At 41.6% G+C, this 18,489-nt stretch overlaps 1 protein-coding gene across 4 annotated transcripts in view; it reads left to right on the top strand.

Annotated features, from left to right (window-relative positions):
- The window catches only part of CAST (calpastatin), a 133,171-nt gene that overhangs the window by 99,425 nt on the left and 15,257 nt on the right, over positions 1–18,489 (top strand). For all 4 annotated transcript variants that reach the window (XM_063453676.1, XM_063453677.1, XM_063453678.1 and 1 more), the window contains 11 exons: positions 3,971–4,066; positions 4,840–4,923; positions 5,009–5,044; positions 8,461–8,553; positions 8,947–9,003; positions 11,222–11,320; positions 11,578–11,661; positions 12,952–13,005; positions 15,353–15,448; positions 16,224–16,298; positions 16,899–17,000. In XM_063453676.1, the coding sequence (XP_063309746.1) occupies positions 3,971–4,066; positions 4,840–4,923; positions 5,009–5,044; positions 8,461–8,553; positions 8,947–9,003; positions 11,222–11,320; positions 11,578–11,661; positions 12,952–13,005; positions 15,353–15,448; positions 16,224–16,298; positions 16,899–17,000 (876 nt within the window). The remainder of the gene's footprint in view (positions 1–3,970; positions 4,067–4,839; positions 4,924–5,008; positions 5,045–8,460; positions 8,554–8,946; positions 9,004–11,221; positions 11,321–11,577; positions 11,662–12,951; positions 13,006–15,352; positions 15,449–16,223; positions 16,299–16,898; positions 17,001–18,489) is intronic.

Genomic DNA, 18,489 nt, shown 5'->3' with positions numbered 1-18,489 from the left:
CAGAAATGATAGATTGCAGGATTAATTGACATAATGAGCATGAGTCAGGCCATCTTTGTCTTGTGTGCAATACAACCAATACATTGTACAATTGCAGGAAAAGCACAGACATAGGAAAGTCTTTTACAGCAAACGATGAAGCGTTGAACAATACTTTTCTTTTTTTCTACATGACTTGCAACTTGGAGGCAAACACATTTCTCAGCCAAGGGTCCATTCTGAGCATTTGAATCATTGCAAATGGGCTGCAAAATGTCAGCCACCCCACTCCTACCACATTGTAGAAAAGGTTTAAAAGAGAGAAACTTTATTGCTGCATTTTGATGTGATGAGGAGAGCTTGATATCACTTGACAATATAGTGATCAGAGCTGTTCGACTTTTCAAATCCCCGTTAGTTGTTTTTTTTGGTAAAGTTTTTTTTTTTTTTCCAAGTAAAAAAAAAAAAAAGACAATCTAACTATTCATTGTGTTGGTGGGGTTTATGCTCAAATGCATTATTTGTGCATTATTTATACCCCCTCTCACCACCCTCAGCGTCACCCCCCCTCACTGACCGAGGACCCGACACAGTCTGCCTACAGGTGGTTTAGGCTGGCGCTAGGCCCCAGCCAGCGCGAGGCCTTTGGTTGGCCGCCTAAACCACCTAATTAGAGAGCTACCTCTGGTCTCAGTGGCCTCTTTGCACAGTCTGCACCTTGGGTCTTGCCTGGTGTGGTAGACTCCAGCTTCTATTGATCTGGTGCGGAGTGCCTGTTCCTGTGCTGCTAGGATGAGTGCCTCAGGACTGTCTTTCAGTCCTGCCTTTTCCAACCACTGGTAGGATTTTGTCATGTGAGCCACATCCACTATCTGCCGGTGGTGCACCCCATGGAGAGGTTTGTCTTTCCAAGGGACCTCCTCTCTTTCTGCATCCTCTATCTGTTGAATTATCAGGCATTCCATTAGCAGTTCATCTTTGGGATCCATCTTCGTGATGTACTTGTGGATGCTCTGTGCTTCATCCAGGACTGGCCTTGACACTCATCAGGCCTCGACCTCTATCCTTCCAGCTGGTGTACATTCTCTGGGTGCTGGATTTCTGGTGGAATCCTCCATTCATAGTGAGTAGTTTCCTGGTCTTGATATCCATGGTGACCAGTTCTTCTCTTGGCCAGGTTATTATCCAGCTGGGTACCTGATGACCGGTAATGGCTTGGATCTTGTTCTTGCCATTGAGCTGGGACTTCAGGACCTGTCTGACTCTTTGGAGGTACTTGGATGTTGCTATATTCCTTGCCTCTTCCTCATAGTTGCCATGTGTTTGTGGTACCCCCAGATACTTGTAGCGGTTCTCTACATCTTCTATTTGGCCTTCTGGAACTTAAATTCCTTCTGTCCTGATCATCTTCCCTCTTTTTTTTGCGATCATCCGCCCGCACTTCTCTAGTCCGAATGACATTCCGATGTCCTTGCTGTATAGCCTAGTTAGGTGGATCAGTGAGTCAATGTCTCGCTCATTCTTGGCATACAGCTTAATGTCATCCATGTAGAGTAGGTGGCTGATGGTGGCTCCACTCTTGAACCTGTATCCGTATCCACTCTTCTTGATAATCTGGCTAAGAGGGTTGAGGCCTATGCAGAACAGCATTAGGGATACCGCATCACCTTGGTATATGCCACATTTGATGTTCACTTGCGTTATTGTCCTGGAATTGGCTTCTAGAGTTGTTTTCCACTTGCCCATCGAGTCCTTGATGAAGGCTCTTATTGTCTTGCTGAACTTATAGAGAGCCAAGCATTCCAGTATCCATGTGTGCGGCATTGTGTCATAGGCTTTCTTGTAGTCAATCCAGATCGTGCACAGATTGGTCTGTCTGATCTTAGAATCCCTTGTGACTGCTTGGTCTGTTGGTAGTAGTTGGTTCATTTGTGCTGCTAGGCGTTCATGCAGAGCTGTTAACTTCTTAATCCAGTAGTTGTAGATCATGTCAGGTCTTGGGGCTGACCAGCTTTTCATGTTTCCTGCTCTCTGTTCGATATCTTTGACTGTGAAGATGAATGGTTCCTGTTCTGACAGCATGCAGTGATCTGCTTTCAGGTCTAGTGGCCACTGGGCCTCTGTGTTATGAGATGCTTCTTTCTCACAGATATTCTTCCAGTACTGTTCAGTCTCAGCTCTGGGTGGGTCTTGCGAGGAGATGTGGTGGTTAACCTGTAGCTGTGCATACACGGATGGTTCTTTGGTAAAGAGGGCATTGATTATCTTAGCCACTACTTCTCTGGTGCATCTGGTCAGTCTGGTTGTTAGTGCTGTGAGTTTTTGCTTAGTTGTTTCCAGCGCCTCTGGTATGGGCATATCCTTGTACTTCCGCAGCAGCCATGATCTATCTTTGATATTTCCACCTCTGTTAAGTTGATCCAGCTTACTAACCTTCCTTCCGTGTTGTCTTTATCTTGGCTTCCAGTCGTAGTCTCCATGGTGGGCATTGCTTCTCTTTGAGCCTGATCTTGTAGTCAAGTAGCTGGAGGACCACTGATGCTGTGACATATATGAGCCTGTTCGTCTCTGTGATGGTGCAGGATGGGATTGTGGACAATGCTTTATTAACTGCTGTCTGGTGGTTGTTTTCTAGTGATCTTCGGTAGTCTTGTCCACTGTTCAACGACTGCTAGTTTTTCTAGGAGCATGTCCTTTATAGTTTTGTTATGCCATCTTGGGTATGGATTCAGATTGACAATGCTCTGCAGGTAAGAATGTGGGTGTGGATATTTCTTCCTCATGGTGTATGGTTGGTTTCTCCTGTAGTCCATTTATGACCAGTTGTGACAGTAGATGTCTCTTAAAGACGTTTAACCAGCTGTTTTGGTGTTAGGGTAGATGATGGTCTGTTATTCATCCATAGCTCCCACATACGTTTCATGTAGCCTCTCTCATTGGGTCTACAGTTGTAGTAGCATTCATGCAGGTCTAGGTTCTAGCTCTATGTCCAGGAATGAGTTGTTCCAGTAGCCCACTTTATGGGCTATATTCTGTAGTTCGTTTAATTATAGTTGTGTGTGTGTGTGTGTGTGTGTGTGTGTATCTATACATATATTCTGTAGTCTGTTGGTTTATTTCCAGTTGTGTGTGTGTATGTATGTATGTATGTATGTATGTATATTCTGTAGTCCGTTTAATTCCAGTTGTGTGGGTATCTGCAGTACTATTTTAATATTTGGCAGGCTTTGCAGAGACTGCTATGGCAGTAAGACGCCTAGCGAGGAGGTGGGAACATGCTGTAATTGCATGTTTGCACAATATCTGAATAGATCTGTCTGAGAATGATTGACTGCAAAAGCATATTATTCTCTTCTTTTCTGTGTGACCTGTAACATTTTGAATTTATTTATTCGCCCTTTCAGTAGAATAAAATATATAATATACAAAAAATGACCAACAAAACACCTTCACTATAGAAATGTTTGTGTAAGGTTTCAAAGCTTTTTATTGAGTAAAGTAAATAACATTATGTGTGATGCAGTGAAGTGCAATATTTAGATTGGACACGCAGGTCCTAAAAGCCCGTTAACTCATGTTTAGCGTACACTGAATAAGTCAGGTTTCTCAAGTCAGTTCTGCTCGGGACATCGTGTATAAATGGAAGAAAATAGAAGTATATGAGTGAATACATGCCGAGGTATGGTGTTGTGCATTCCTGTCAGGTGTGTCTGAAATATGCTCGATAACAGCCTTTAAACCAGGCTTCGTGTAGCCAGCCTAGTCGTTTCACTCAGTGCCTAAAGAGCGGAAAGGCAGGGTATGAAATCGGCTAGTAATTTATAAATCCTGGATCAGCAGTTTAACATTTTGTCGGGTGATCGTTCCTGAATGTGGAAATGTTTGTGTAAGAATTAAGAGTTAAACTGCTTGGCTTTGACAAAAAAACTAAAAGATTGCACCCATCAAGTTTATCCACCATAAGATTTTCATAATCTTTCTCTTTCCTTAGTCTGATATTGATGATGCCTTGGATGAATTAGTTAACACTTTGAGTGGACCTGACCCTTTTCCAGAGTCTCCGAAGTTCACTGGTCCAGAGATAAAGGTGAGTAGGTTATTTGACATCAATTTTAAACATGAGATCTAGCAGTGTTAAATAATAAAGTACTGTTTTTGACTTCACACCTTGCTGATGTAATTTGCATGCAAAACATATATATATATATATATATATATTTTTTTTTACCTTCTATCAACTAATTTTATTGGGGGCAGTTTTTTATTTTTTATTTTTTTTATTATTCAAGGTTTTTATAGTTGTCATATAATAAGCATTAAACATCAATACAATGGCATACATAGCAGGTCACATAGCATCATTGGACAAGTCAGTAAAGTATACAGTTTTGTTGTAAACTACGGATGTACATAGTATGCATTGTAGGTTGTACAGTAGGTATTTTCAGCTATGTGGTGCATTTCCTTAGTGCAGGTAGCCTGCTGGGTGGGGTAGGTATTAGGAGGCAGCCACTTATCGTGGTTTCAGCGGCTTCTGTGTTGTTGGCGGTGTGTTGGTCGAGTTATGTCTTGGCAAGCCGAGCACGGCGTTCGGAGTACATGCAATTGAGGAATATACGGGGTCATTCACTAAACCAATAATAGTGCAGAATTGAAAGTTGCAAATCTTATACTAGAATAGTCAAATTGGGAGAATTCTCTTATAGGCTATTTTGGTTTCCAGTTTTGTTCTGACCGTAAAACCCAGGAACTATGACTTTTTTTTTCCGTTTCTTTAATTTTATTTTTTTCAATACCTTTTTACAAATCTAGAAAACTATATATTACTGCATATAATTTATCACGTCTTTTAAATCACAGGAAGACCCTGCGATATCTGAATATTTAGAAGAACTTGGAAAAAGGGAAAGTACAATCCCACCGGAGTATAGAAAACTGCTAGATGTAAGCTTTGATTTATGGAGGCATATCTTATTATTTTGAGATTCGGTAGAATTGGAATAACCAGAAATTCCATTGTTTATTTCAGGGTAAAGGAGAAAAACCTGCCGAACAGGTGGAAGAGGTAAAATTGGAATTTAATGAGTTAAATCAATATTACATTTTAGTTTGACTTTAAATGTTCTGGTTGTATCAAAATGACAGTGTTTCATATAGGAAAGGAAAAACATAATTGCGTAAAAACTTTACTTTAAAAACATTTAATTGTAATTTTAAAGATGCCATTGCCTTTTTACAATGTCCAGTTACATAGTTACATAGTTACATAGCTGAAAAGAGACTTGCGTCCATCAAGTTCAGCCTTCCTCACATATGTTTTTTTGCTGTTGATCCAAAAGAAGGCAAAAAAACCCAGTTTGAAGCACTTCCAATTTTGCAACAAGCTAGGAAAAAAATTCCTTCTTGACCCCAGAAAGGCAGTCAGATTTATCCTTACCCTACATTGACAGGGTTATGACAGGGTGTTCACTCGTGTTCACCAGTAAAAAAAAAAAAAAAAAGATTCTAGCATAGTCTCACTAGCATTTGTACTCTCAAAGCACAGCACAGGGTCCGTGCATGTATTCTAGATAAAGGAGGTCCGTGCAGAAACATTAAGAAACTGTAAGACAGACTCTGTTAAAAGAACACCCTTTTGCAGCCATTGCACACCTCCAATTGATCAGATGTGGATCAAAATTATATATATTTGTACCAGGCAGGGGTGCCCACTCTCTCCCCTCCTGTTTGTACTAGCATTGGAAACCTTGATGCAAGCGATAAGACAACATCCAGGAATTAGAGGAGTACGAGTAGGAGACCGTGAGTTCACCATTTCGGGATACGCAGATGACGTCCTCCTGACCATTACGAGCCCCATGGACTCTATGGCGGCACTGCAGGAAGTGATAAAGGAATATGGAGAAGCATCTGGATATAAAGCTAACATGCAAAAGTCCAGTGCTATGCCAATCTGCCTGCAAGAGGCTGAAACAAGTCGCATACGGGAGACCTACTGTCTTAGGATGGAAAGAAACACCTTGAAGTACTTGGGTATTCATCTAACAGCTGATCCTGTACGCCTGTACTCCGCTAACTATAGTCCCTTAATTAGGACTTGACAGGAGACTTAGAAAAGTGGACTGACAAACCCATCTCTTGGATAGGACGGATTAACTCTGTTAAAATGAATATCCTCCCACGTATCCTATTCTTAATCCAAGCATTGCCTATCCGCGTTACTAAAACACAATTGACACTGCTACAAAGATCGATAGGAGACTTCATTTGGCAGAACAAGAGGCACAGAATATCTAGACAGGTTCTCTACAGATGTAAAGACAGAGGGGGATTGGGCCTGCCAAACTTATTCTTCTATTACCTTGCGGCCCAACTGACGCAGGTGGCTATGTGGCACTCCCCACCGGAGGAGAGAAGATGGGTTGAAATAGAATCCATGATGGTGGGATGGGACGTCCCCCAATTCACTATGTGGGTCTCGAGACCTATGATACGAGTGACTTGCCCGTCCATACTAAACTCACTTCAAATATGGGACGCGAACAAAATCAAATATGGATTGGCAGCCTTCCCCTCCCCCTGACTCCAATTCTTAGAAACAGTGAATTTCAACCTGGAATGGCTCCTAGAGGTTTTCGGAACTTAGAAAGAACAGGACTACAACGGATCCACCAATTGTATCACAATGGGAACCTCATCCAATTGGTATCCACTTAACCCCAACGGATTTCTTTAGATATCTTTAGATATCTTTAGATATCTTTAGATATCTTCAGATCCGGGATTTCACTGGGAAACCACACATAAAGGCAGCAGCTCAGGAAAGGCTGACTTTCTATGAGAAATTATGCCTAGACGGAGTGGTCCCCAGGGGCATGATAACACTCATGTGTGCCCACCTTGGCACATAAAAGAAAGAATGGGGGCAGTTGACTTACACTGACCAGTGGGAGACGGATCTGGGGGAAGTTTTAGGAGTGGAATGGCAAGAAATTTGGGAAGCGAATAAAAATGCTTCTATCTGTGTCACGCTACAAGAACAGACGTGGAAAACCATGTTCAGATGGTATACCACTCCCATAAAACTGTATACAATGCACAAACTGGACTCAGATGACTGTTGGAGGGGTTGTGGAGCCCGGGGAACATACCTCCACATGTGGTGGGAATGCCCGAAAATTTTGGAAGGCAGTTGAGGATTTACTGAAACAGACCTTTAACAAGCCCCTAGTACTAGATCCATGGATATATTTATTGAATAGGTCTCTCGACGGTTGGACCAAGAGAGAACAGAAACTGGTCCATAAAATAACTCTAAGTGCGCGACGAGCAATAGCAACTGCATGGCTCTCGCCAGAAGGTCCGGAGTTTCCGGGAGTGATATCCAGGATCCGAGACTGCAGGATAATGGAGGACCTGACAGCGAGGGTGAAGGGGACGATAGCAACGTTTCTGAAACTCTGGGAGCCATGGGATAATAGTATAGTGGGATCCAACGAAGACAGATAAAACCAAAGGTGAACTAACAGTTTGCACAAAGGGTCCCTGGCCGTCCGCCGTCATACTGGGTCTCCCTCTGCCCCCCGGCCTTTGCTCCTCGCCTCCCGGACCTTGCACCCCATCTATCTCTCTTCTCTCTCTCACTATCTATTCTGCTTTCTTCTGTTCTGATCTCTTTTTTGGAAGGATACCTCTCTTACTTATACTATTGTTTTGTTTTGTTTTTTCAATTTTACTTAAATCTCCTCAGGCATGGTCAAAATAATGAAGGAACAATGAGATCTAGAGCTACATGGATAGATATTACAATAGGACTCCTATAGTTATGTCCGAATTGCCTGATAAATATAAAATCCTCGATGGGAGACAAGCATCAAAGTTGTAAAGAAAAGGTATCATAAGGTTCTTCTGAAACATGTTCTGTATTCTATTGTAATACCAATGTTGGCTTCTGCGCAAGCAAAATGTTACTGTACACCTGTTACTCCTGTCGAGTAGAAAAATAAAGAATAAAAAAAAAAAACGACTTTGTATGAGTGCTGTTTTATTTTCCATACAGTCATTGTAACAATGGTATGCTATAAGACAAATTCCAGTGATGTTTTGTGAAACTTTAAAAGAGAAATGTTATTTTCATGCAAGCTGTTTGTGTACTGCACATGCAATACAGCCATGTATTGCATGTGCCTGGACCAAATGTTTTTCTCCGTTCGGCCCTGGTGCCTTTTTAGTGTCCCTTTAAATTATGGTGGAACAGACCTGTAGCACAAATTCTAGATTTTGTTTTGGTTCATAAGTTGAACAATTACTGCCTTCCTTGCTGTTCAGTTAAATATTTTTTTTCCTGTAGCCTACCGAGCTATCTCCTGCTCAGTTTGTGGCTCTATTATCTGATGTTTGCATGCGCTATCTTTTGTGACATGCATGTGCTCTGTGTGTGACTGTTTGTTGATATTTGTTTTGTTTATTTTGTGTGCTAAGAGCTTTGGTGATGACGAACTTCTTGAAGCCCTGTCGTCTGATTTTGTCAGCTGCCCGGCTCCTCCAGAAGGAAAGAAACCAAAGTTAGAGGAGGTATAATCACACTTTTGCTTTCTTCAAATGTCATGTGATGTGTTGTCTGTTCCCCTCATATGACGACACCGGAGGTGTTACCGTAGGACTGCAGGGTTATATCGTAGTACCATCCATATAGTCATGAGCAGGTCCATTGTAGTTTTCCTTGTTGTTTACCTTACTTTTCACTCTTTGAGAAATTTATCTGTTTGACATTTCGTAAATTTCTCCCAGTGTGCCATTTAGAAATATTGCTGTGTGTAGAACTTCAGCAATTAGATTGTATGCATTTTCTTTAGTCTGTTTGTGTTCTAGACTTGTAAATTTAGCATTCTAGAATACGTCTGCTCCTTTATTCTTACTTTTGTGTCAGAACTCCAAACATTTACCAAAAATGTCTTTGATTAACAGTGTATTGCCATAAAGCCAACATCTGCTGCAGCTGTATCTTCAAAACCGGGAACAGAGGTAAAAGCCTATTTTAAAAGTGCGACACAAAAGCCATCCTTACATACACTGGGCTGGGGTGTTAATTTTGGCAGCTTTTCTTCTACTTTACACATCGTGCTTTTCTAGATATGTATGTTCAACTCTCACCTCTCTGAGATTGCCACCATCTCACACTATCCGATAATACTGCAGGAATCCCAGGGCATGTGGTGTGATCAAATTCATTCCTTACTATGCGTTTAACAGCTGCTCAACATAATTATTTTCCATTTTATTCGAATAGTAGGAAAAGGACCAGGGTGACACTTGGTTCAAGCTAATCTTTTTATTGTGGATCCTGCAGCGATTCCTGTTTGGCACACAGTATCCACACAGTCAGCAGATTACTACTCAGAACTACAGTTTCATGTGAAATCTTATGACAAATGAATAACCTATTGAAGCTAAAAATCAAGCGACCCCATTTGGTAGCTTACTTACTCTGATACTAGAATAAACTGTAGTCTGAAAGTTGACTGAAGCCACAAGTGCTTTAGAAAATAGGGACCAACTCTATTCTGAAGTTTTCCTTTTTTTTTTTTTTATGGTGCAAGTATTTAACACACATTCTTGAAATGCCCCAACAGCAATAGCAAGGATTGTAAGATACATATTTGAACAAATACGGGGCATATATGATTACTGCACACATGGTTAGGCAAGTAGCAAATGGACAGGCAAGTCAAACATGTCCGAAGTATGTAGAGAAACAAATCATGTAGTCAGCGTGAACTATCCAGACATGTAAATGGTTATGAAACATGCTGATAAGACACAAGTATGTGAGAAAAATAGTTAAAAATAAGATTGAAACATACACAATGCAGGTTAACTAAATGTTCTGTTCTGGGATATGCAGGCTACATGCATTGTGGTGAAGTATTATAACAAGGAACACGTAATGAGTATATAATACAAGCTGTCATATGTCAGGCATGTCTAGGCTAGATATCGTGAAACATTAGGAAAACGTTAATTGGACGTGTGGGTCAGTGTAGTGTGGCTGCGTCTAGCTATGTACGATAGCAAAACAATGCAAAATGGCAGGTACAACAAACAGAGGTAACTGATGTGGAAGGGTTGTTGCTAGGCTGATAACTTGATAGCTATAACCACATGCAGCTAAGTTCCAGAATATACGTGGAGGAACTGCCCTGTAATGTAAGCAGACTATCAACCTATGCCCAAGACGGGGAAGCACATGGCAGGTTATCGTGGGGTCCTTGCGATGCCCCAAAGGGTGATGTGGGGAGTCCCTCTTGTGCCATGCTGGGTCATAGACCTGCATCTTCATTCCCGTTTACCGTCACTGCCCTGGGATCCCACCTGTAGTGGTCCTTACCCTGGACGCGCTGGTAGATGGATAAATGTGAGTAGGGAAAGGAGTGCTCGTTGGGAGCCCACTCCTCCCTCTGTCTGCATCCCTCCGGTTCTCCGCTTGGATTTGAGGTGCTGAGATTGACACATGTACCTCCAGGTCTTTCCAGAAGTGTTCAGAGTGGTTATCTAACCTCTCCAGGAATCAATCCACTGCACTTTCAATGTCCCCTTCAGGCTGCGCAGGCTCAGAGATTCCAGTAGTGAGTACAGTCGCCATCTTGTTGAGGTGTGCTGCATAAGGTGCTTGTCTGGTGCTGCCACAGCAATGTTTCAGGTAGTAAGCCAGTGGGGGCCGGGATAACCCCCTGGTCCAGAGGGGTGTGGGGGTACAGGTCTCAGTGTCCACAAGAGAAAAAGCCGGGGCAGCCCCGAATGGAGAGATTGTGAAGTTTCCTTTTTGGCGATCCTGGTTTATGCCCTGCGTGTTGGCGATGACGTGTCAGATTGATGCCATTGACCCAGACATTTAGATCTAGAATATTTATAGAGTAAATGTCCATGGCCACTATAGCATGTATTAATAAAAAATACATCACTTTTTTCTTTGATTTATAAATACATCTTTGCCAAGGACATTTTGTGCATCAGTTGTGGGTTTACACTAATGACTTGCAAGAATCCACTCCTGGTTATTTTACTGATTTAGAGAAGGTTTAAAAATCAAAATTCAATGAAGGCTGCACCACTAACCTCTGCCGCAGTTCCTTTTTAGTTTCCATTTCCTGGGTGTGTGGTCTGGTTTGTAGATTAGCAGACATTGCTGCAGTAATAATGAAGCGTTACTTAATGTTTTGGTTTGTTTTGTTTTTTCTTTCAGACAGTGCCTCAAGATGCATTAGACGAATTACTGGGTACCCTGGAAGGGCCGCCTGTCAATGTGCCAGAATCCCCACAATTTACTGGCCCGATAATAACGGTACACATTTTTTTTTTACTAAACTGTTCTTGGCTATGTAAACATTCTGTAATAATAGTGTAATTAGAATGTATACATATTGAATAGTTCTACAAACTGAATTTTATAACAAAGTATGTTAGTTGGCCAAGTCCTTTCTCTAGTCATGAAATGTTTCACATTATGACATAGTATGCAACATGTGCAATTATAAATACAAGCACCACCAGGGATGATTAAACCAATTTACAGCTCATGGATTTTGTTATATTTAACAGGAAACTGCTATTACGTCATCATACTTAGAAGAACTTGGGAAAAAGGAGAGCACTATCCCTCCAAAATACAGGCACCTGTTGGATGTAAGCGTACACTTCCGTGTGTTTATTTTGTAATATTGTAATAGTGTTGGGTGTATTTGCCGGAATAATGGAAACTGACACACAATAGTTTGGGGGGGGGGTGGTGGTGGGGGGATGATGATCACAAACGCGGTTTTATTTGTAGATACATTACAGTCTTAAAATGCTTCAGTCACAGAAGAAATGTTGAGGGTGACTATCTTTCTTTAAAAACAAAACCTATTTCTTTATTTAATTCTATGTTTTGCAAATAAATATATATATCCTTTAATTATTTAACCCTTGCTTCCATTTGCTAAAATGGTGGTTCAGTATATCATGACACGTAAGTCCCGGACCTTGCAGGACAGTCCTGTTTTAGGGCTCCTATCCGTCCAACACCTGTGGATATCGGGAAATTGTTTTCACCAAGAGTAGCATGACAGGGCATTGAGCTCATCCTCAAAGTGCTGCAGCGGAGAGGCTGACACCCCTCTATATGGGTGGACATGTCCTCATCCCACATCATGGCATTGCCCACTTTTTTGGGTCACCTCTTTGTCCCGCAATGATGCGTCCTAATGTAGGAGCATGTTCTAAGCACAGCTTCAGTCAGGGTAATAAACAATCTCGCTATTTTGGTTAGACTCTAATTTATTTCTACCTTGCTACTGGCTTTTTAATTTACCTATAAATGCTCTCCCAGTCCCATGGAATTAATGTTCCTGTTAGTTCTACTCGTTTATGGCTGTTGGCTCTTTTTGGCATTTGGGATCCGTGGCTCCAGATCTTCCCTGTGCCGATCTTTAATATGAAACATCTTCCAGTGAAAAGAGAGTGGAATACTGTCCTTTTCTTCAAGATTGACATTTAATCATTTTATATTTCAGAGAGTGAAAAAGTGATAATAGCAGGTTCTCACTCCACCTCCCCTCATGCTCAATGGCTTGATCATCTGTCCAGTACAGGTTTATCCATGCGAAATGGTCTCCCATTTCCTGTAGCTGTAGTATTCTTGCCAGGATGTGCTTAGTAGTCGCTTCACTGACCCATACCTGATGAAAAGAGCGCATGGCCCAGATAATTAACCACGTGGGACATAAACCTAGGCTGGAGTCTCCTTACTGGGCCTTTTAATTTTCCACTTGCAGCATGGGAATGGTATATGATCTTAAAACCATACAAATATTTGAACCAGAAGTCATCCAATCCATAAACATGATGTGTAGCACAATTAAATACAATCTCCTCTATAGGGCATTTAATGTATACAATATTTTGCTTTGCTGAAACATGCAATTAATCTTTTAGGGAAAAGACCACGGTAAAGAAGTTCCACCTCCAGTACCATCTGACGAGCCCAAGGTGCAGTAAAGCCACAGAGGATCTATTGCTGTTTGTGATATTGATGCTGCCTTGATACTTCACACACTATTTTCAAATAATTTCCGATTCGGCTTGTTTGCCATTTCTACTTGTGTTTTTTATTAATATATGTTCTTGAATTTTCTTTGTGATTTCTGGCCACTTATCAAGTTCATTTGTACATATTCTCCAGAACCAAAATCTTTTAACTAGCCAACATCTCTTGTCTAGCGAACTGTTCTGTCAGGTGACAATGCAGTCTTACCTGCACACTGTCCAAAATCCCTGAGCATATTTAAATAACAGAGGTTTAAGTACCACTGCACTAGCCATTACGCCCATTATCTGGTATTAAGGCACACCTGCCCCATCAAGGCAAGTCTCTTAGGTGAGTCCTACGTTAGCAATTCACCTTGCTGTTTTCAGCTAAAAGGCAAAATCTCTGAGACGGAGAGGGGTATTTTTATAAACCCCTAAACCATCATTAACTTTTAAAGGGACACTAAAGGCACTCGGATAACTTCCTCTAATTGAAGTAGTATGGGTGCACTGCCCCTCTTAACTGTACAGCTTTAGAGAAACGTTAAAGGGACACTATAGTCACCCAAACCACTTCAGCTCAATGAAGTGGTCTGGGTGCAATGTCCCTCAGGTTTTAACCCTGCAGATGCAAACATAGCAGTTTCAGAGCCATATTATGCCTCCATCGCGCAGAGCGTCCATAGGAAAGCAGAGGGAGCTGACGTCGCGGGGGGGAGAGGTCACCAGCGCAGAGGCGCTGGAATCAGGTAAGCTGCTGAAGGGGTTTTAACCCCTTCAGCACCACCGGAGGGGGACCCTGAGGGTGGAGGCACCCTCAGGGCACTATAGTGTCAGGAAACCCACTTTGTTTTCCTGACACTATAGTGATCCTTTAAGACTGCCTCTAGTGGCTGTCTAAGACATGAGGTGCTTCCTGCTGTTTCATTGAGTGTAACAAGGTGAAATGACTCTGGATGTCCTCAGGCTTTGCATGAAGATGTCCAGCGTCTTGCAAAACCCCAAATAAAATCATTGAGTCAATTCTTTCCTATGCTTAAGGGCTAATGCATGTGCAGCACTTGGCACCCATGTGCATTAGGCTGCTGGATCGCCTTGACGTTGAAGGAATCAGGTGTTCTAAAGCTATTTAACACTCTCATTGTCGGGGGAGGGCCGTGAAGGCAGAGGGACACTGTAGTGTTACAGGAGTACAGTGTTATATTCCTAACACGATAGTGTTCCTTTAATAGAATACACAGTGTGGAGGCAACACTGTAGGATGATGGCGTAATACAAAGCAAAAATAAGCACACAGAAATCAGCCCTGCACTTAATATCCCGCTATCATTTTCATACTCCACAGTATTTGCACTCCAGCCTCAGACAGGCACAGAGCTATGGGAGTTGCAGTCCAGCAGTAGCTGAGGGGCCAAAGTAAATGACTACTATATGCCCCCAGACCAAATCATGTCTATTAAGTGGTTTGGGTGCAATGGCCCTGATGTTTTACTCCTGCAATGTCAAATATTGCTGTTTTTTTGAGAGCTGGCAATGTTTTCATTGCAGGGCTAAATTGACCTCTTCCTGACAGCCACTAGAGGGCACTTCTGCTGCATTGACAGTTTGACTTGGCTATGTGGCATTCGGCATCAAAAGCTGATTTTATGAAAGCATTGAACCCATGATTTCCCATGTGACGTATTTGACTGAACTTGGAACTTGTGGGCCATTCGCTACTCGTCCCCAATGCTTCTCTCTTCTCGGGACTATAGGTTCCCTTTAAGTTAACTCTGCGTAAATCTGATATGTGTATCCCTAATTTACTGTAATAGTACTGTTAAGTCTGCAATACATATGCAAGGTTACAGTAGGTTCTCAGCTCTGTTTCTGTATATCTTATGCAATATCAGCTGTACCTACCTACCCCAGCCACTACTGGAAACACATTTTGTATTTAAAAGAAAAATCTCTTAAATCCTCTCTATGTGTACTGCTATAAAAGGATGGTTAATTGCCCAGACCAACATTAACCATGTCTCCAACAACACTATTTTCATTGTTCTAAGGGAGTATCTCCTTAATCTAAACATGGCATTCTAATATAGTTCTGTCCAAATACCAAAACTGTCACCAAGGTACAGGGTGCTGATAAGTGCCCATCATGTGGCACTACTAATCAATACATCTCTATATTGTGATTGTGTTAGTGTATGCTATTTGTCCTACATGTTCACCAGGATGTAGCGGAAATAAATGAATGAATCTCTGTAAAATGGTCCCTGATAAATTGGTTTTACAAATAAAATTGCCATATTGTATCTTACAGTCCTTGACTGATGCTGAACTTGCAGATGAATTCTCAAAGGATTTTGATTTTTCATCATCCCCTACTGTGCCACCATCAAGCTCTACCAAACTCACAGTATGTGAATAATTTTTTTACATTCATATTTTATATGTCTTATGTACGTTTTGTAACAAAATACAACTATAAAATTGGTGGATTTACTTTTCCCTTTACATGTTAAGTTCATTTGGGCCTCTTCACCTAATGTTGCTGAATGTCATACGTTTTATGTTACGATTAAATGTTTGTCTTGTTTAACTATTGTACAGCGATGCGGAATATGTTGGCAAGGTATGCATGTACACACTGGGCTACCAGAAATCAACAGAATTCCACTGCCGACCATAGTTGCACAGGCCGGAGTTTTTTTTATTTTTTTTATTTATGTTTTGGTCTTTTTTTTTTGCAATAAATCTGACAATTGCAATATGTGGAAGCATTCTGCTTTCTAGATTTTTTTAGAGTTAATTCTATCTGTGCATATTTTCTTGTCTTCTAATTCGCTCACCATTTAAGAAGAGAACGTGTTATCTTTGTTTAGATTTTTTTTTATGTTTTGCACCTAAAAAATATACAAAAACAGTGAATTGTTTATGGGTGCTGTCGTGGTAGGCATAAATTACACTTTTTGATTGTTCATTTGCTTTTTTTTTTCTTTGTCTCCAACCCTTGGAAGGTGCCTACCATTCACATCCATTGTACAATTCTAGTTTTCCTTAATGTATCTGAAATCGTGCATTTCCTGTAAAATGATATAGCTGTAGATTGAGGTGGAGCCTATGTATACGATTATTATTTGCCCCATACTTTGCTCTGTCATCCTTATTGGACTTCTCGATTTCTTTTTAAGGATGGCAAGCCACAAACGCCTGATCAAGTTGTTGCTTTATCTGCATCATCCTCTCAATCTGCTGCCAAACCTTCGGTATGTATGTGCTAAAATGTCAGTCAAACATTCAACTACCAAACATGTGCTTTCCTTGCAATGAAGAGTAATCATTTTGCGTTCAGTGAGTGAGTAAAAAAGGTAAAAGCTTATCGGAGCTGGAAAAAATAGCGTTTTATTTTTTATTAATGAAAAGACGCTATTGATTATAGAATTGAGAACTAGTGTACATGCTGCTCCTGATGTGAAGAAAGGTGACGTAGTGGGAATGGTACAGGAGTCGGACATGTAGCTATTTTGTCATGCACCACAATATGTTTTCATTTTGGTGTAAATCCATTTTAAACATAAGTTTTATTTCAAATAGAATCTTGAGGGCCTCGTTGGGGTGTTGGATGCTCATGCAGTCTATACTAAACAAATATTCTTATTTACTTATTTTGTTTGAGATGGGTTGGGGTTCCCCTCTCCTCATGTAGCCTGACTAATGCCAAAAAGGAAACGTGAGTTACCTCGTTACAGTACTTTAGCCAATGTAGGGAGTTTGTGTCAGAACGTGCAGTCATTAAAGAGGCTTGATGTACGGCTGAAATAATTCTCTTTAAGTCATCTGTATGTGCTCTAATTTTATTAATCTAGGGCGATGTAGACAGTAGTGCTTTAGACGAACTAATGAGAACACTAGACGGACCTGAGTTTGCTGTGCCTGAATCTCCAATATTCACTGGACCAGAAGTGACGGTAAATCTACATTTATTTTCAGTTACTCTTAATGAAATTCTATTTTAATAATAACAACCATTTCAGTTGTTCTAAAATTCAATTCTACCTCTGTACTCTTCTTGCACTTTTAATATTTGTTACTTGGGAATCAATTAGAAGTGTAGTAATGATAATAATACTATATAGGTCTGCTTCTTTCCTATTGCACTTATTATACAGACTCAGACCTCAGACTGCTGCTGATTACTGCTGTCCATTGTACTCACTGGATCTACCCTAGGCTGACATTTCTGGTAGCCGAATCTGTGATGCGGATGATGAATAGATCTATATTTAGTTGGTCCACTGGCCAATGGAGCGGTGTGACTGATCCAAAACCAGGGCAACAAGCTTAGAGTTTATAGTTTGAGAACCTGCAATTGTATATTTTCTGTGGAATACTGTGGATTTGCCTCTTTCTTTACAATAAAGAGGAGATTAACACTGCTTTAAATAAAATGTCTTCCTGTAGAGAAGTCCGATAGATGACGTTATGTGTTAAACTACGATCTAGACTGGCACCTAACTTGCTGTGTAATATCCACACCAATCCAATGCCGTGGTTTAATTACATTATATCAAGGCAGAGTACATGGTCTGAAATGACTGTACTTTCTAGCGAATGCATCTAAAACCTACACCAGCTCAGATCATGGGTGATCACGTGGCACCCCAGCTGTACCTACACCAGCTCAGATCATGGGTGATAACGTGGCACCCCAGCTGTACCTACACCAGCTCAGATCATGGGTGATCACGTGGCACCCCAGCTGTACCTACACCAGCTCAGATCATGGGTGATCACGTGGCACCCCAGCTGTACCTACACCAGCTCAGATCATGGGTGATAACGTGGCACCCCAGCTGTACCTACACCAGCTCAGATCATGGGTGATAACGTGGCACCCCAGCTGTACCTACACCAGCTCAGATCATGGGTGATAACGTGGCACCCCAGCTGTACCTACACCAGCTCAGATCATGGGTGATAACGTGGCACCCCAGCTGTACCTACACCAGCTCAGATCATGGGTGATCACGTGGCACCCCAGCTGTACCTACACCAGCTCAGATCATGGGTGATAACGTGGCACCCCAGCTGTACCTACACCAGCTCAGATCATGGGTGATAACGTGGCACCCCAGCTGTACCTACACCAGCTCAGATCATGGGTGATAACGTGGCACCCCAGCTGTACCTACACCAGCTCAGATCATGGGTGATAACGTGGCACCCCAGCTGTACCTACACCAGCTCAGATCATGGGTGATAACGTGGCACCCCAGCTGTACCTACACCAGCTCAGATCATGGGTGATAACGTGGCACCCCAGCTGTACCTACACCAGCTCAGATCATGGGTGATAACGTGGCACCCCAGCTGTACTGGGAGGGCCAGCAAAGACTGCAGACAAGAGATCAGCAGCTTTTGCAATCTGTTTTTCCAAATAACCCAAATAAAAATTCA

Source organism: Pelobates fuscus, chromosome 5, assembly GCF_036172605.1.
Source record: "Pelobates fuscus isolate aPelFus1 chromosome 5, aPelFus1.pri, whole genome shotgun sequence".
Taxonomy (NCBI): domain Eukaryota; kingdom Metazoa; phylum Chordata; class Amphibia; order Anura; family Pelobatidae; genus Pelobates; species Pelobates fuscus.
The sequence above is the reverse complement of the archived record's forward strand: the minus strand, read 5'-3'. Positions and strand labels throughout refer to the sequence as shown.